General features: G+C 42.5%; 1 protein-coding gene across 18 annotated transcripts in view; it reads left to right on the forward strand.

Annotated features, from left to right (window-relative positions):
- Positions 1-17,238, forward strand: part of LOC140483389 (utrophin-like) — a 737,248-nt gene that overhangs the window by 508,416 nt on the left and 211,594 nt on the right. For all 18 annotated transcript variants that reach the window (XM_072581625.1, XM_072581633.1, XM_072581634.1 and 15 more), the window contains 2 exons: positions 6,092-6,264; positions 12,137-12,293. In XM_072581625.1, coding sequence (XP_072437726.1) covers positions 6,092-6,264; positions 12,137-12,293 — 330 coding nt within the window. The remainder of the gene's footprint in view (positions 1-6,091; positions 6,265-12,136; positions 12,294-17,238) is intronic.

The raw sequence follows: 17,238 nt of genomic DNA on the forward strand, positions 1-17,238 counted from the left end.
CCCAGATTCCTGACACTGTGACGCAACTGTGCTAACCACTGTACTGCCAACTTAATATTTGGCAAATAAGGGTTGAGAATTAATTGTGCGTTTAAAAATAACCTAATTCTGGCATGGGAGCTCCTTAACAGCGCACTTTAGATCTTAGAAATAGTAATAAGCCATTTGCCCCTTGAGCCTGCTGAGTTTTTCAAAAATATCATGGCTGATCTGATTGGGCCTTAACTCCACTTTCTTGCCTGCCTTCCATAGTCCTTGGTTCCAGAAGTTCAAAATCTATTAATCAACCTTGAATTAGTCAACGACTTACTCTCCGCTGCTAGCTTTCCTCCCTTTTTTAATAGATGTCACTTTAGCAGGTTTCAGTGCTCTGCTACTTGTCCAGAATTCAATGATTTTTGGAAAAATTACAACCAATGTATCCACTACCTCTATACCTAATTATTTTGGGATCTTGCAATACAAGCCATTAGGGACAGATGACTTACATACCTTTCATCCCATTAGTTTGTCTAATACTATTTTAATCGTGGTGATGGTACTCAAGCCCTCCCCTGTTTTCTTTGGTAGTAATGGAATGTTCAAAGTATCTTCCACAATAGAGACTAATGCAAAATATCCTTTTGATCTTTTGTCATTTCCTTATTTCCCAAAACCAGGCCCCCAGATTTATTTTCGAAGTATCCAGTGTCTGTCTTCCATTTTGTCTACAGAAATAAGCTTTTACTGTCAGTTTTTATATTCATCGTTAGCTTGTGCTCATAGTTTATTTTCTCTCTTTATTATCTTTTTACTTGTTTCTGAATTCATTCCACACTTCGGGGCTACCGCTGTCTTTTGCCTCTTTATATGTTTTTTTTTCAAATTAGTACTCTCCTTAACTTGTTTGTTTAGCCGTAGTTGGTTTATCCTTCTCTTAGAATCCTTCCTCCTTACTGGGATATATTTTTGCTGAGACTCATGAATGACCTCCTTAAATGTCTGCGCTGCTTGCTTATGGTCATACCACTAATCTATCCATCAGCCTATTTTAGCTAATTCTATTCTTATTTCATTGTAATTCCCTTTTTTTTAAGTACAGTCGTTTCTGATCCAGATTTCTCATTCTCGAACTGAATAATGGTATCTATCATGTTATAATCACAACTTCAGCAAAGTGATAGAAGCAGCCTTTGACAGTGCTATGTTGTAGCATTTGCAAAGGAATAATCTGCTTGCTGAATTTCTGTATTGTCAAGTTACCATTTACTCGGAACTGAATCAGTCATCAAAATACTGTGGCTATAAGGGAAGGTCATATGATAGGAATTCTGCAGTGAGTACATTGCCTCCTCTCTTCCCAATACCTGTCCACCATCTTTTTCATCATTATTCACTAGTGGGTCATGGGCTGGACATGACATTGCCCATCATTAACTGCCTCTGAACCGAGGCATGCGAGGCTATTTCACAGGGAAGTTGACAGACAACTATATTGCTGTGTGTCTGGAATCACATGTAGACCAGACCAGATGAAGATGGAAGATTTCCTCTCTTAAAGGGTTTTTGTGAGCCAGATGGGTTTCACCAGCAATTGACAACAGTTTCACAGTCATCAGTAGATTCATCAATATGTAGATTGTCCGACCAGAGGGGAGGCCATATTGGATTTGGTACTCGGTAACGAACCGGGACAAGTGATGGGCTTGTTAGTGGGTGAACATTTTGGTGATGGTGACCACAATTCTGTGACTTTCACCTTGGTTATGGAGAGAGATAGGTGCGTGCAACAGAGTAGGTTTTACAATTGGGGGAAGGGTAAATACGATGCTGTAAGACAGGATCTGAGGAGCATAAGTTGGGAGCATAGGCTGTCAGGGAAGGATGTCGTGGAAATCTGGAACTTTTTCAAGGAATAGATACGACGTGTCCTTGATATGTATGTACCTGTCAGGTAGGAAAGAGATGGTCGTGTGAGGGAACCTTGGTTGACGAGGGAGGTTGAATGTCTTGTAAAGAGGAAGAAGGAGGCTTACATAATGTTGAGGAAACAAGGTTCAGACAGAGCGTTGGAGGGATACAGGATAGCCAGAAGGGAGCTGAAGAAATGGATTAGGAGAGCTAAGTGAGGGCATGAAAAATCTTTGTCGGGTAGGATCAAGGATAACCCCAAGGCCTTTTATGCGTATGTGAGAAACATGAGAATGACGAGAACGAGGGTAGGTCCGATCAAGGACAGTAGTGGGAGACTGTGTATTGAGTCGGAAGAGATAGGAGAGGTCTTGAATGAGTACTTTTCTTCAGTATTTACAAATGAGAGGGACCATATTGTTGAAGAGGAGAGTGTGAAACGGACTGGTAAGCTAGAAGAGATACTTGTTAGGAAGGAAGATGTGTTGGGCATTTTGAAAAACTTGAGGATAGACAAGTCCCCTGGGCCTGACGGGATATATCCTAGGATTATGTGGGAAGCAAGAGAGGAAATTGCAGAGCCGTTGGCAATGATCTTTTCGTCTTCACTGTCAACGGGGGTGGTACCAGGGGACTGCAGAGTGGCGAATGTTGTGCCCCTGTTCAAAAAAAAGGGAATAGGGATAACCCCAGGAATTACAGGCCGGTTAGTCTTTCTTCGGTGGTAGGCAAAGTAATGGAAAGGGTACTGAGGGATAGGATTTATGAGTATCTGGAAAGACACTGCTTGATTAGGGACAGCCAGCACGGATTTGTGAAGGGTAGGTCTTGCCTTACAAGTCTTATTGAATTCTTTGAGGAGGTGACCAAGCATGTGGATGAGGGTAAAGCAGTGGATGTAGTGTACATGGATTTTAGTAAGGCATTTGATAAGGTTCCCCATGGTAGGCTCATGCGGAAAGTCAGGAGGCATGGGATAGTGGGAAATTTGGCCAGTTGGATAGAGAACTGGCTAACCGGTCGAAGTCAGAGAGTGGTGGTAGATGGTAAATATTCAGCCTGGAGCCCAGTTATAAGTGGAGTTCCGCAGGGATCAGTTCTGGGTCCTCTGCTGTTTGTAATTTTTATTAATGACTTAGAAGGGGGAGTCGAAGGGTGGGTCAGTAAATTTGCAGACGATACGAAGATTGGTGGAGTTGCGGATAGTGAGGAGGACTGTTGTCGGCTGCAAAGGGACTTAGATATGATGCAGAGCTGGGCTGAGGAGTGGCAGATGGAGTTCAACCCTGTCGTGTGTGAGGTTGTCCATTTTGGAAGGACAAATAAGAATGCAGCATACAGGGTTAATTGTAGGATTCTTAGTAAGGTGGAGGAGCAGAGGGATCTTGGGGTCTATGTTCATAGATCTTTGAAAGTTGCCACTCAGGTGGATAGAGCTTGTAAGAAGGCCTATGGTGTATTAGCGTTCATTAGCAGAGGGATTGAATTCAAGAGTCGTGAAGTGACGTTGCAGCTGTACAGGACTTTGGTTAGGCCACATTTGGAGTACTGTGTGCAGTTCTGGTCGCCTCACTTTAGGAAAGATGTGGAAGCTTTGGAGAGGGTGCAGAGAAGATTTACCAGGAAGTTGCCTAGAATGGAGAATAGGCCGTATGAGGATAGGTTGAGAGTGCTAGGCCTTTTCTCATTGGAACGGCGAAGGATGAGGGGTGACTTGATAGAGGTTTATAAGATGATCAGAGGAATAGGAATAGGAGACAGCAACTTTTTCCCCGGGTACAACAGAGTGTTACAAGGGGACATAAATTTAAGATGAAGGGTGGAAGGTATAGGGGGGATGTCAGGGGTAGATTCTTTACCCAGAGAGTGGTGGGGGCATGGAATGCGCTGCCTGTGGGAGTGGCAGAGTCAGAATCATTGGTGACCTTTAAGCGGCAATTAGATAGGTACATGGATGGGTGCTTAAGCTAGGACAAATGTTCGGCACAACATTGTGGGCCGAAGGGCCTGTTCTGTGCTGTATTGTTCTGTGTTCTATGTTCTTCATTCCAGATTTTTAAAATTTCTTTTGAATTCAAATTCTGCCATGGAAGAATTCAAACATAGGTCCCCAGAATGTTAGCTGAATTTCTAGATTAATAGTTTAGCAAGAACGCCACTAGGTCATCGCCTTCCCTGTGATTAGTGATGGAATACTGTCCAACTGCCTGGATGATTGCAGTTCCAGCAACCCATTAGGTTAATTACTTGGATTGACCACTTCTTGCAGTGCATTTAATTCAAATGAATAATGCAAATACAGGGTCTACATGTTCTCCATCACATGTTTCCAAATGACTCATTCACGGCATGTTGGCTGGGCCAGCATTTGTTACCCATTCCTATTTGCATTGGAAAAGGTGGTGGTGAGCTGCCTTCTTCAATGCCTGATTACCTTGGAATGTCAGGAAAACCATGGTTCTGTGTAAGAAGGTGTTCTAGGATTTTGACCCCGTCACGGTGAGGGAATATCGATATATTTCCAAGCCAGCATGGTGTGTGGCTTGGAGGGAAATTTGCAGGTGGTGGCGTTGTCATGTTTGTTGCCTTGACCTTCTAGACGGTAGAGGTCACAGATTTGCTGTTAGAGGGCCTCCGATGAGTTGCTGCAGTGAGTTGGGATGTGAACTTTGCTGGCTGAGCTCGCATTTGTTGACCATTCCTGGTTGGCCTCAAGGTAAAGGTGAATGTGGTGGAATTGCTGCCACTCAAGTGGGCTGCTTTATCCTGGGTGGTTTTGAAATTCTTCGAGTATTGTTGGAGCTTATTTGATCCAGACAAGACGAGGGTATTCCATCACACTCCCAACTTATGCTTTGTATGTAGTGAATAGAGGTAACAGAATGCCGAGCCTCTGACCTGCTGTTGCTGTCACAGCTTTAACATGGTTCAATGGAAACCCTCAAGATTTTGATAGTAGGGAACTTAATGATGTTAATGCCATTGAATTTAAACGAGTACTTGGTTAGATTTTCTTTTGAAATGTTTATTGCCTGGTATTTGTATGTTATTTGTCACTTAGTGACAAATATTGGCTGTTGTCCAGGGCTTACTGCTGATGTACGCTACAAATAAACGGTAAATGCTGGAAATCCAAAATGGAAACAATCGTCTGGAAATATGTAGCTCTTTGGGTAAACACAGAGAACAGGAAGATAACGTGATTAAAACCTGAGTACAATTTATTGTTTTTGCTTCATATATCTAAAGGTCCATTGACTGGAAGATGGATGCGGATACTTTTTATATTTGCAGATATAAGTGCATTACAGTTATAGATTTCTAACTTAATTTAAATATATCCTCCTTGTATTGCTTGGTCTTCAGTGCTGTGTTGGCATACTTCAAAGTTCTTTCTAAAGCATTACTTTTCAGTAACCTTGTTGAATTAGTGGGCAGCTAAAAATGTGAAGAGATTAATGTTTCTCACATCATAGAATCCCTCCAGTGTGGAAAAAGGTCTTCAGCTCATCAGGTCTGCATCGATCTTTTGAAGGGCATTGTGCCCCGTCCCCATCATGGTTCTAAATACAATTGATCTGCTGTTCTTCTTATTTTGAAATATGAAAAGACATAATGTTTCTGTACTGGTTTAGACTAATTTAGAAAACATAGTCTTGGTCTTAACGTAAAATGAGGCATGTACTTTCACCTAAAACCTGAGTTGATGTTAAGCCTAGTGTGGTGTGATGAAAATCTTTTGTTCAGCAGTTGTGATGTTGTGAAATAAGTTGGATAATTTGCAGTTTTAAGTGGGTATGAACCATTAATATAAAGTTGCTGGAATTTGGCCCACTTGTCAGTTTTTGACAAGCCCTAAGTGCCCTAATGTGGAAAGAGAAAAATGTTGCAGTGGCAAAGTCTACAGAATCCTTAATTCTGCGCTTAGTTTTGTTGGTACAATTTGGAAAAGCGTAATCCTATCACTGCTCCATCTGCTATTGCAGTGCAGAGAATACAGCAAGGTGTTCTGTCAAATGTATATTCTAGGTGTCAGTTGGTGCCTAAATTATAGTGTATTTTTATAACATTTAAAATTGAGTCCTAGATTTTCTGTAATGCTTCCATTGTATGTTCAACACAGAAAGATTGCACACATGTTAAAAATGTGCAGTTACGTGTCTGAAGAGAGAAAAAGTCTTGACAATATTGCTTTCTTCAGGATATCCAGGCTGAAATTGATGCTCACAATGACATCTTTAAGAGTATTGATGGCAACAGACATAGAATGATGAAGGTTTTGGGAAATTCAGAGGAAGCTGCCTTGCTCCAGCATCGACTTGATGATATGAACCAGCGATGGGGTGACCTAAAGACTAAATCTGTCAATATCAGGTCAGTAAACTGCAGTGGGTTTACTATCCATTGCCATGCTTTGGACCAAATGCAGAACACCAGTGTCAAAGTTGACAGAGAACCTGAGGTAAAACAGGGAGTTCTTATGAGGTAAGAACAGCTCTCACTTTAGATTAGATTAGATTATCTACAGTGTGGAAACAGGCCTTTCGGCCCAACAAGTCCACACCGACCCTCCAAAGAGAAACCCAACCCCCTATATTTACCCCTGACTAATCCATCTCACACTACGGGCAATTTAGCATGGCCAATTCACCTAACCTGCACATCTTTGGACTGTGGGAGGAAACCGGAGCACCCGGAGGAAACCCACGCAGACATGGGGAGACTCCACACAGACAGTTGCCCGAGGCAGGAATTGAACCCGGGTCCCTGGCACTGTGAGGCAGCAGTGCTAACCACTAAGCCACCGTGCTGCCCCACAGAAGACTTAAGGAGGAAGCCAAAATTCTGGGTTAGGTGCATGTTGCGGAATTCAGCATTTTAGGTCTTCAGAATAGTATGAGTTCAAGCTAACTAAATTTAAGTTTTGAGAGTGTGGTGCTCGGAAACCACAGCAGGGTCAGGCAGCGAGAGAATGGATGTTTCGGGCAAAAACCCTTCATCAGCAATGAGGCTAATGAGCCAAGGGGGTGGAGAGTTAAATGGGAGGAGGGATGGGGTTGGGGGGAAGGTAGCTGAGAATGCAATACGTAGATGGAAGTGGGGGTAATGGTGATAAGGTGGAGAGATGTGTGGAGTGATTAGGTGGGAAGGAAGATGGACAGGTGGGACAGGTTATGAGGCAGTGCTAGGTTGGAAGGTTAGATCTGGGATAAGGTGGGAGGAGGGGAAATGAGGAAGCTGGTGAAATCCACATTGATGCCATTTGGTTGCAGGGTCCCAAGGCGGACGTTAAGGCGTTCTTCCTGCAGGTGTCTGATGGTTGGGGTTTGCCGTTGGAGGAGGCCCAGTACCTGCATCATCTTAACGGAGTGGGAGGGGAAGTTGAAGTGTTCGGCCACGGGGCGGAGGGTTTGGTTGGTGCAGGTGTTGTGGAGATGTTCTCTAAAGCACTCTGCAAGTAGGTGTCCTGTCTCCCCAACGTAGAGGAGATCGCATCACGAGCAACAGATACAGTAAATGATGTGTGGAAGTGCAGGTAAAAGTCTGATGGATGTGGAAGGCTCCTTTGGGGCCTTGGGCAGAGGTGAGGTAGGAGGTATGGACGCAGGTTTTGAAATTTCTGCAATGGCAGGGGGAAGGTGCCAGGGGTTTGGTGAGGGGCATGGACCTGACAAGAGAGTCGCGAAGGGAATGGTCTTTATGGAAAGCGCATGGGGTGGGGAGGGAAATATATCTCTGATGGTGAGGTTTGTTTGTAGTTGGCGGAAATGGCAGAGGATGATGCGATGTATCCGGAGGTTGGTGGGATGGAAGGTGAGGACTGGGAGGTTGTGTCCTTGTTGCGGTTGGAGAGGTGGGGCTTGAGGGCGGAGGTGCGGGAAGTGGGTGAGATGTACTGGAGGGCATCATCGACCATGTGGGAGGGGAAGTTGCGGTCCTTGAAGAAGGAGGCATCTACTGTATTCTATGGTGGAACTGGTCCTCCTGGGAGCAGATGCGGTGTAGGTGGAGGAATTGGGAATAAGGGATAGGGTTCTTACAGGAGGCATTGTGGGAGGAGGTGTAGTCCAGGTAGCTGTGGGAGTCAGTGGGTTTGTAGAAGATGTCCATGTTGAGTCTGTCACCGTTGTTGGGGAGGGAGGTCCAAGATGGTCCAGATGAACTTAAGGTCTGGGTGGAATGTGTTGGTGAAATTGATGACTCTTCAACCTCATCGCATGAGGTGGCACTGATGCAGTCATCAATGTAGTGGAGGAAAAGGTCGGGAGTGGTGCCGGTGTAACTGCGGAAGATGGATGTTCCACGTAACCAGTGAACCATAGCTGGGGCCCATGCAGGTGCCCATGGCTACCCCTTTCATCTGGAGGAAGTGGGAGGATTCAAAAAAGAAATTATGGAGGATGAGGACCAGTTCAGCCAAACGAATGAGAGTATCAGTGGAGGCGCACTGGTGGAGATGCCAGGAGAGGAAGAAATGGAGGGCTTGGAGGCCCTCCCAATGGCAGATGGAAGTGTATAGGGACTGGATGTCCATGGTGAAGATGAAGCATTGGGGCCAGGGAAACAAAAGTCTTGGAGGACGTGGGTGATGTCCTGAATATAGGTGGGACATCTATCACACTCTCAGCTACCTTCCCCCCACCCAGCCCCAACCCCCTCCCATTTATCTTTCCACCCCCTTGGCTCACAAGCATCATTGCTGATGAATGGCTTTTGCCCGAAACATCAATTCTCCTGCTCCTCGGATACTGCCTGACCTGCTGTGCTTTTCCAGCACCACACTCTCAACTCTGATCTCCAGCATCAGCTGTCCTCACTTTCTCCTTTATCTAAGTTTCACAGGCATCCATTGCAAAGGAACGTGACTTGGGTAGCATTTCTGGGACCCAGGTGTAAATCTTAGCTTGGTAGATATTGGAATTTGAATTTAAGAAAGTCTATAACCAGTGTTGACTGTGAAAATGCATCAGCTTCCCTAATGCCCTTTAAGGAAGGAAAACTGCCAACTTTGCCTTGTCTCATACCTGTGACGTGACTCCAGATTCTGAGCAGTGTGGTGTGACCATAAGAACAAAAGCTATAGGAGCATAGTTGGGCCATTTGGCCCATCAAGTCTGCTCCACCAATTGATCACATCTGATATGTTTCTTAACCCCTTTCTTCTGCCTTCTCCCTGTAACCCTTACTAATCAAGAAAAATCCCCTTACCATTAACTTTTAACTGCCTTTGGAAATAGCCCTGAAAGACACACTGTTTCAAATAGTGTGGCGGAGAAGTGAAAATGAGTGGGGTGATGAGGGACGGAAACAAAGACAGAAATGACAGATAGAAAAGTAGAATCCAAAAGTGAAAGACAGACAAAACCAGGATTAGCAGCATATATGGGTACAAAAAGTCTACAGCTATGATATCTGAATGTTTGCAGCATTCGCAATAAAATAAATTAACAGAGCAAATAGTTGTTAACAGGCATAAGATATTAGTGATTACGCAGACTTGCTGCTGAGTGACGAAAGCTGGGAACTGAACAGCTGCGGATATTTAATCTTATGAAAGGACAGGGAAAATTTCCAGAAGATGAAATCGTTGGCAATAGTGAGAAAGAATATCAGCTCAGCAAATCAAGAAGTGGAATTATTCCATGTGGAGCTAAGATGCAACCAGGAGTGAAAAACTTGAGTGAGAGTTATCTCTAGGCCTCTAAGCATTATTGGTGAGGTAGGAGACAGCATTAAACCGTAAGTTAGAGATGCATATTGACTAGGTATACCAGATTAACAATAATGCTGCGGCTGATGAATTCATGGAATGTGAACAAGATAGATTTTTAGACTAATGTGTTGAAGGGTCAACTGGGACAAACTATCCTCAATTTAGTTTTGTGTAAGGAGAGAGGATTAATTAATGATGTTATTCTGAGAGATACTTTAGGAGAATGTGGCCCTGACATGATAGAATTCTTTATAGAGGTAGCGGGTGAAGTAGTTCAATCCAAAACTAGGATCCAAAATCTAAAGAAAGGGAAATGTGAAGGCAAGTTGGCTGTGATAGCCTGGACAACTTCATTAAAAGTCATGATGTTTATCACGCAAAGGTTAATATTTAAGGAACAAATGTATGCAGGAAAAGTGGCCCATACAGACTAAATTAACAAAAAAAAAGATAGTAGTAGATCCAAAGAGGAAACACATAAAATTACTTGAAAATGTAGCAAGCCTGAAGAGTGGGAGCAGATCAGAACTCAGCTGTGGAGGACCAAAGGTATGGTTGAGAGTGGAAAATTAAAGTATGAGAGTAAACTTGTAAGAAACATAAAAGCAGACTGGAAGAGATTCTAAGTATGTAAAGAGAAAAGATTAGTGAAGATATCTGTAGGCTCCTTACAGACTGAAACAGGAGAATTGATAATTTGATAACGAGAACAATCAAATTTCAAAGCAGCTAAGCAATTAATTTTGTTCTGCCTTCACAGAAGAAGACACAAAAATCTTCCCCAAAGTGCTAGGGAAGCAAGGGTTTGTTGGAAAGGAGGAATTAAAGAAAAATAGTATTAATTAAAAGTAAAAGTGCTGTAAAAATTACTGTGATTGAAAGCTAATAAATTCTTAGGGCGTATTAATCTACATCTCCGGGCTCTAAAGGAGATAGGCCAAGGAAATAGAGTCATGGAGATGTACAGCATGGAAACAGACCCTTCGGTCCAACCTGTCCATGCCGACCAGATATCCCAACCCAACCTAGTCCCACCTGCCAGCACCCGGCCCATATCCCTCCAAACCCTTCCTATTCACATACCCATCCAAATGCCTCTGAAATGTTGCAATTGTACCAGCCTCCACCACATCCTCTGGCAGCTCATTCCATACACGTACCACACTCTGCGTGAAAACGTTGCCCCTTAGGTCTCTTTTATATCTTTCCCCTCTCACCCTAAACCTATGCCCTCTAGTTCTGGACTCCCCGACCCCAGGGAAAAGACTTTGCCTATTTACCATATCCATGCCCCTCATAATTTGGTAAACCTCTATAAGGTCATCCCTCAGCCTCCGACACTCCAGGGAAAACAGCCCCAGCCTGTTCAGCCTCTCCCTGTAGCTCAGATCCTCCAACCCTGGCAACATCCTTGTAAATCTTTTCTGAACCCTTTCAAGTTTTACAACATCTTTCCGATAGGAAGGAGACCAGAACTGCACACAATATTCCAACAGTAGCCTAACCAATGTCCTGTACAGCCGCAACATGACCTCCCAACTCCTGTACTCAGTACTCTGACCAATAAAGGAAAGCATACCAAACGCCTTCTTCACTATCCTATCTACCTGCAACTCCACTTTCAAGGAGCTATGAACCTGCATTCCAAGATTCCTTCGTTCAGCAACACTCCCTAGGACGTTGCCATTAAGTGTATAAGTCCTGCTAAGATTTGCTTTCCCAAAATGCAGCACCTTGCATTTATCTGCATTAAACACCATCTGCCACTTCTCAGCCCATTGGTCCATCTGGTCCAGATCCTGTTGGTACCCTCTTCGCTGTCCACTACACCTCCAATTTTGATGTCATCTGTAAACTTACTAACTGTACCTCTTATGCTCGCATCCAAATCATTTATGTAAATGACAAAAAGTCGAGGACCCAGCACCGATCGTTGTGGCACTCCATTGGTCACAAGCCTCCAGTATGAAAAACAACCCTCTACCACCACCCTCTGTCTTCTACCTTTGAGCCAGTTCTGTATCCAAATGGCTAGTTCTCCCTGTATTCCATGAGATCTAACCTTGGGGAACCTTGTCGAACGCCTTACTGAAGTCCATACAGATCACATCTAGTACTCTGCCCTCATCAATCTTCTTTGTTACTTCATGTGGGTTGATTTCCTCCTTTAGATTCTGGAACAGGGCCTGAGAACTCCTGCAGTGATGTCTGTGGCTGAGATGATTAACCTAAAATAATGACAACCATCCTGCTTTGTGCTAGGTCTTCAAACAGCTACTGTTTTCCAATGGGATTGGATTTTGTGGAGCCATTCTGTTTAAAGCATTGGAAATGCATTGCCATTTTGACAGAACTGTTGGTAATTTGTGAACAAAGAATTCAGCAAATAACCTAAATTTTTATCATTTGAAATAAAAATTTGATTTTTTTAAAATGCTTTTTACTTGATTGACTTAAGTGCGAAAGAATGTTAAGTAGATTTAATTGGTCGCTGTTTCCTGACTTGCTGATTGCTTTCCCGATTTGTTGCAGGGCTCATTTGGAAGCCAACACAGAACGTTGGAACCGGTTGCTCACATCATTAGAAGAACTATGTAAGTGGTTAAAGCTCAAGAACGAGGCGCTGACAAAACAGATGCCCATTGGAGGTGATGTTCAGACTCTACTGCAGCAACATGATCATTGTCGGGTGAGTGTACTCGTTAGCTGACAGTAACTCTTCTTTTCCGACCTCTCCCTGTAGTTTTGCTTTATTTATCCATTAGTATCTTGCAGGTGCTGATTAAAACTTGGCAAACAAAGTAGAGTTTCTATTGCATATCACCCTTACTAAAGTGCCTACTTTTTACTCCTATTGTCGTCTTTTATTGTCTTCTTGGCATACAGTTTTTAGCTGTCAATGAGGCCTGCATAAAGTGCTACTGATGTGGAGCTGCCAGTGTTGGATTGGGGTGGACGAAGTCAAAAGACACACAACATCAGGTTACCGTCTAACTGGCTTATTTGAAATCACAAGCTTTTCAAGCGCTGCTCCTTCATCAGGTGAAGTGGAGGAAAGTGCACAGGCATAGAATTTATATGCAGAGAAATAATGGCAAGTTAATTCCAGGTGATTAAGAGTGTCAAAAGATAAATACAAATAGTGTAAGTGAAATGTCGACAGGCTGAATAACAAGTCTTTGAAGGTGATCAAAAGTGTCAAATGGTATGAGTAAACTGTCAACAGCTGGAATAGCCACTGAAGAGATGACCTAAGATCCAGAGCAGTAGTTAGAAAAAAATCAAAAGTAGGATGGTGCTAGAGACAAACCACAGGGCTGGAATAACAAAACTATAAGAGTTGCATGACTAAAAGTAACAAGTCATCCAAACTATACAAACTAATTAAGGTAGAGAGATAAAAACAAGTTATCAAGGTATTCTGTCAAAACAGAACAGAACAATGGGATTACATTTAGCATGACATGAACCAAAGATCATGGTTGAGGCTAGATATGGAACTTCGCTATCAGTTTCTGCTTGGCAATTTTGCGTTGTTGTGTCTCTCAAAGGCCACCTTGGAGGACATATACCTAAAAATCAGAGGCCGAATATACTTGACCACTGAAGTGTTCCTCAACTGGGAGGGAACATTCCTGTCTGGCAATTGTTGCATGGTGTCCATTCATCCATTGTCGTAGCATCTGCATGGACTCGCTGGTATTGCATGCCTTTGGGCATCCTTTCCTGCAGTGTATGAGGTAGACAACATTGGCTGAGTTAAATGAGTACATACTGTGTACATGATGGGTGATATATGTAATGGTAGTATCCATGTCAATGATCTGACATATCTTGCAGAGGTTGCTGTGGCAGGGTTGTGGTCACTGTCCTCCTGACAACTAGGTAGTTTGCTGAATCGTGGTCTGTTTGATATTAGGTGGCTGTTTGAAAGCGAGAAGTGGAAGTATAGGGATGGCATTGGCAAGATGTTTGATGTCATTGATGGCATGTTGAAGGCTGCGAAGGACATGGATTTGTTTCTCGCTCCAGGGAGGTACTGAATGACAAAGGGTACTGTTATGGACCAGGTCAGACTCCCTCAAAACATTTCAATAAAGTAGCCTGGACCCTAACTTTGCTTGTTGTTTTAAGCAGGTGTAATGCAGATATTCCAGGAGTGATGCAGCTGGTCAAACAACTTATTTTGAAAAAAAACAGAATTTATTTGCAAGATTACCAAATGAAACACAAACAAAAGAGAACAGAATATGGAATAACTTAACCTATTTGAAAACCCAAAAGATTACCCCAACTTAATAATGCTGTTCCAAATGCTTGCAATAATCCCTATAAACATCCCTTGGCACAAAAGGTAAAATCAAACACAGTGTATCACAGGAGAGAGAGAGAGATATGGCAGATGGATTCAGCATGAAATGCCTTCTTCCATGTAGCTGTTTCTTGGACCAGCAGTTCAAGTCTGGCTTTCAGTGAATAGCCAGACTGCTAAACACCAAACTAAATCAAACCAAAGAAAAACTGAGCTGCGAGAACTAGCCTCTTTCCCTTTCATTGTACCAGTGTTTTTTTCTAAAACTTGAAAGCCTTTTGTCTGAGGCATTATCTGTTAGTTATAATAAAATGAGCTCTTAAACCCTTCAAACCTAGACTTTTCAGATCCACTGCTTTTACGACCACTCTGAAAAAAAGCCAAGGACAGCATAACCTTATTAAAAGAGCAGCATCGTCACAGTACTCTATAGCGACACTTCTGTTACTGCCTAGAAGGGTGAATTGCTTTGTCAATTACCCCTGAAGATTGTACTGCTGTAAATGATTGTAATTGATTTTACACATGACTAAAGAAGTTTGCTTACTTGTTATCAATTATTCGTGGCTGTGATACCATATGCACATAACTGGTATTTGATTTGCTATGTATCATTGGCCTAATTAGCAAGTCATAGCACTCGGAAGAATTTCCAGCATTCATCTAATATACAAAAAAAGGGATTAGGAATGTAGGAATTTGGGAATAAAAGTTGGCCATCCAGTCCATCAAGCCAGCTCCACCATTCAATCCAGTACATCTTGGCTAATTGAATATTTCAGTACCTTTTACACATATTATTTCAATAGCCTTTATACCACTGGTAATCCTAAAGTTTTCAACCTTTAAGTACTTAAAGACAGTTTTCACAGCCTTCTAGGGTAGAGAATTCTGAATATTCACAACAATGAGTTGAAAAAAAAATCTCATCTTGATCCTAAATTGCATCACCCTTATTTTTAAATTGTCTCTTGGTTGTAACTCCCCATAGATGGGAAAAATCTTGCCCATTTCTATCCTATCTATCCCTTTAAGTATTTTGTAATTTTCAATACAGTTTTCATCTCACATTCTTTGAAAATGTGGAGAATACAGGCACAGTCTGCCCAATCTCTCTTCGTAAGACTGTCCTATTATTTCAGTAACCAGTCTGGTGAACTTTCATCACATTCCTACTATGGTAATAGTATATCTCCTGAGATGAGGAAACCACAACTGCACACAGTCCTGCAGGTGGAATCTAACTAATCTCTTATACAATTGAAGCAAGACTTCATTACTTCTGAACAGTTAGGGTCCACATTACTGATCCTTCTGATACCTCACCTGTCAACACAAGAATGACCCATTTATTCCTACTCTATTTTCTGTCTGTTAGCCAATCCTTAATCCATGTCAGCACCTTGTACTTTAATTTTATTAATCAACTTTCTGGAGAGGATCTTATCAAAAGCCTTCTGAAAATCCAATTATACAACATCCATCAACTATCCTTTATCAATTTTGTTAGTAACATCCTCAAAAACTCGAACATTACTCAAACACAATTTACCATTTGCAAATCAATGCTGACAATATCCAATCAGATATTTGTTATACAAGTATCCGTATATCACGTTGTTTCTGTTAGGTCCCAGCATTTTCTGTCCTACTGATGTTAGGCTTATTGGGAATATAGTTCCCTGTTTTTTTAATTTGTTCCTTTCTTAAATTGTGGGCTGACATAAGGTACCTTACAATGTGTAGAGTTTCATTGCAAAACTTGGATCATGGCATGGGACAGATATTGGACCAAATGATCGCAGCATCACTGTTACAGCACAGAAGGAGTCCATTCAATTAACCATGTCTGTACCAGTTCTTAAAATGACCATCGTTCCTTTTTACTGGGAGTAATTCAGGAGACACAGCAGATATTCAGCCTGAGGAAAAAGAAGCATGCTACAGGGAGGTTGCGGCAACCATGGCTGACTAAGGATAGCATGAAAGATAAAGAGAAACCAAATAATGTGGTGAAGGGCAGTGGGAAACCGGTGGATTGGGAAGCTCACAAAGACCTAATAGAGGGCGACAAAAAAAAGGAAGGAGAAGATTAAATATGAGGTTAAGCAAAACAATAATATAAAGGAAGACTGTCAGAGTTTCTTCAGATACGCAATGGGCAAAGGAGAGGCAAAAGTGGACAGTGGGCCACTAGAACATGATGCCGAAGAGATAATAGTGGGGACGTCGGAAATGGCTGAGGAACTGAATAGTTACTTCACATCACAGGAGGCTATTGAGTAAGATAAGGGCACCTGGTGTCAAAGGCAAAGTGTTACCATACTAGACTATCTGGCAGAAAGCAGAGAGTGGGAATAAAAAGGTCCTTCTCAGGATGGCAGCTGGTGATGGGTGGTGTTCTGCAAGGCTCAATATTGGGACCACAACTTTTCACTTCATACATTAATGACCTAGATGAAGGAACTGAGGGCATTCTGGCTACGTTTGCGGATGATACAAAGATAGGTAGAGGAACACGTAGCATTGAGGAGATGAGGAGGCTGCAGAAGGATTTGGACAGGTTAGGAGAGTGGACAAAGAAGTGGCAGATGGAGTACAACATGGGAAAGTGTGAGGTCATGCACTTTGGTAGGATGAATAGAGGGATGGACTGTTTTCTAAACGGGGAGAAAATTCAGACGTTTGAAGTGCAAAGAGACTTGAGAGTTCTAGTCCGGGATTCTTTCAAGGTAAACTTGCAGGTTGACCTTTTAACGTATGAGGAGAAAGTGAGGACTACAGATGCTGGAGATCAGAATTGAGAATGTGGTGCTGGAAAAACACAGCAATTCAGGCAGCATCCAAGGAGCAGGAGAATTCATGTTTCAGCCATAAAACCTTCATTGGGAATCCTGATGAAGGGCTTCGGCCCAAAACATCGATTCTCCTGCTCCTCGGCTGGTAACACTAATCCCAAGAAGCCCACATCCCTTGAATAAGTAAAAGGAAAGTTCCTCCATTTTTGTTTTCATTGGGTGCAGCCTATTTATTTAAGTACATGGTACCTTTTCTTTGCAAGGCTATGCATGCACATGTTTTGAAAGGCAGAACTTGTGAATGGCCTGCAAGGCCTTCTACCTGTTTACTGTACAGTTGTGAAGCTGAGAAGAAACATTGCTGTTCACCCTTTCTAATGATTGTAAAAGATCCCATTCCATGGTTTCAGAGTGTTTCGTCCAACTATTATGCTTCAATTTGCACGTGAAAAGTAGATAAAAAATTAATTACTACATGAACCTGATAAACTGCTTCTCCTGGTTGGGGATTCTAGAACTGGGGG

The sequence above is a fragment of the Chiloscyllium punctatum genome, chromosome 11, assembly GCF_047496795.1.
Source record: "Chiloscyllium punctatum isolate Juve2018m chromosome 11, sChiPun1.3, whole genome shotgun sequence".
Taxonomy (NCBI): domain Eukaryota; kingdom Metazoa; phylum Chordata; class Chondrichthyes; order Orectolobiformes; family Hemiscylliidae; genus Chiloscyllium; species Chiloscyllium punctatum.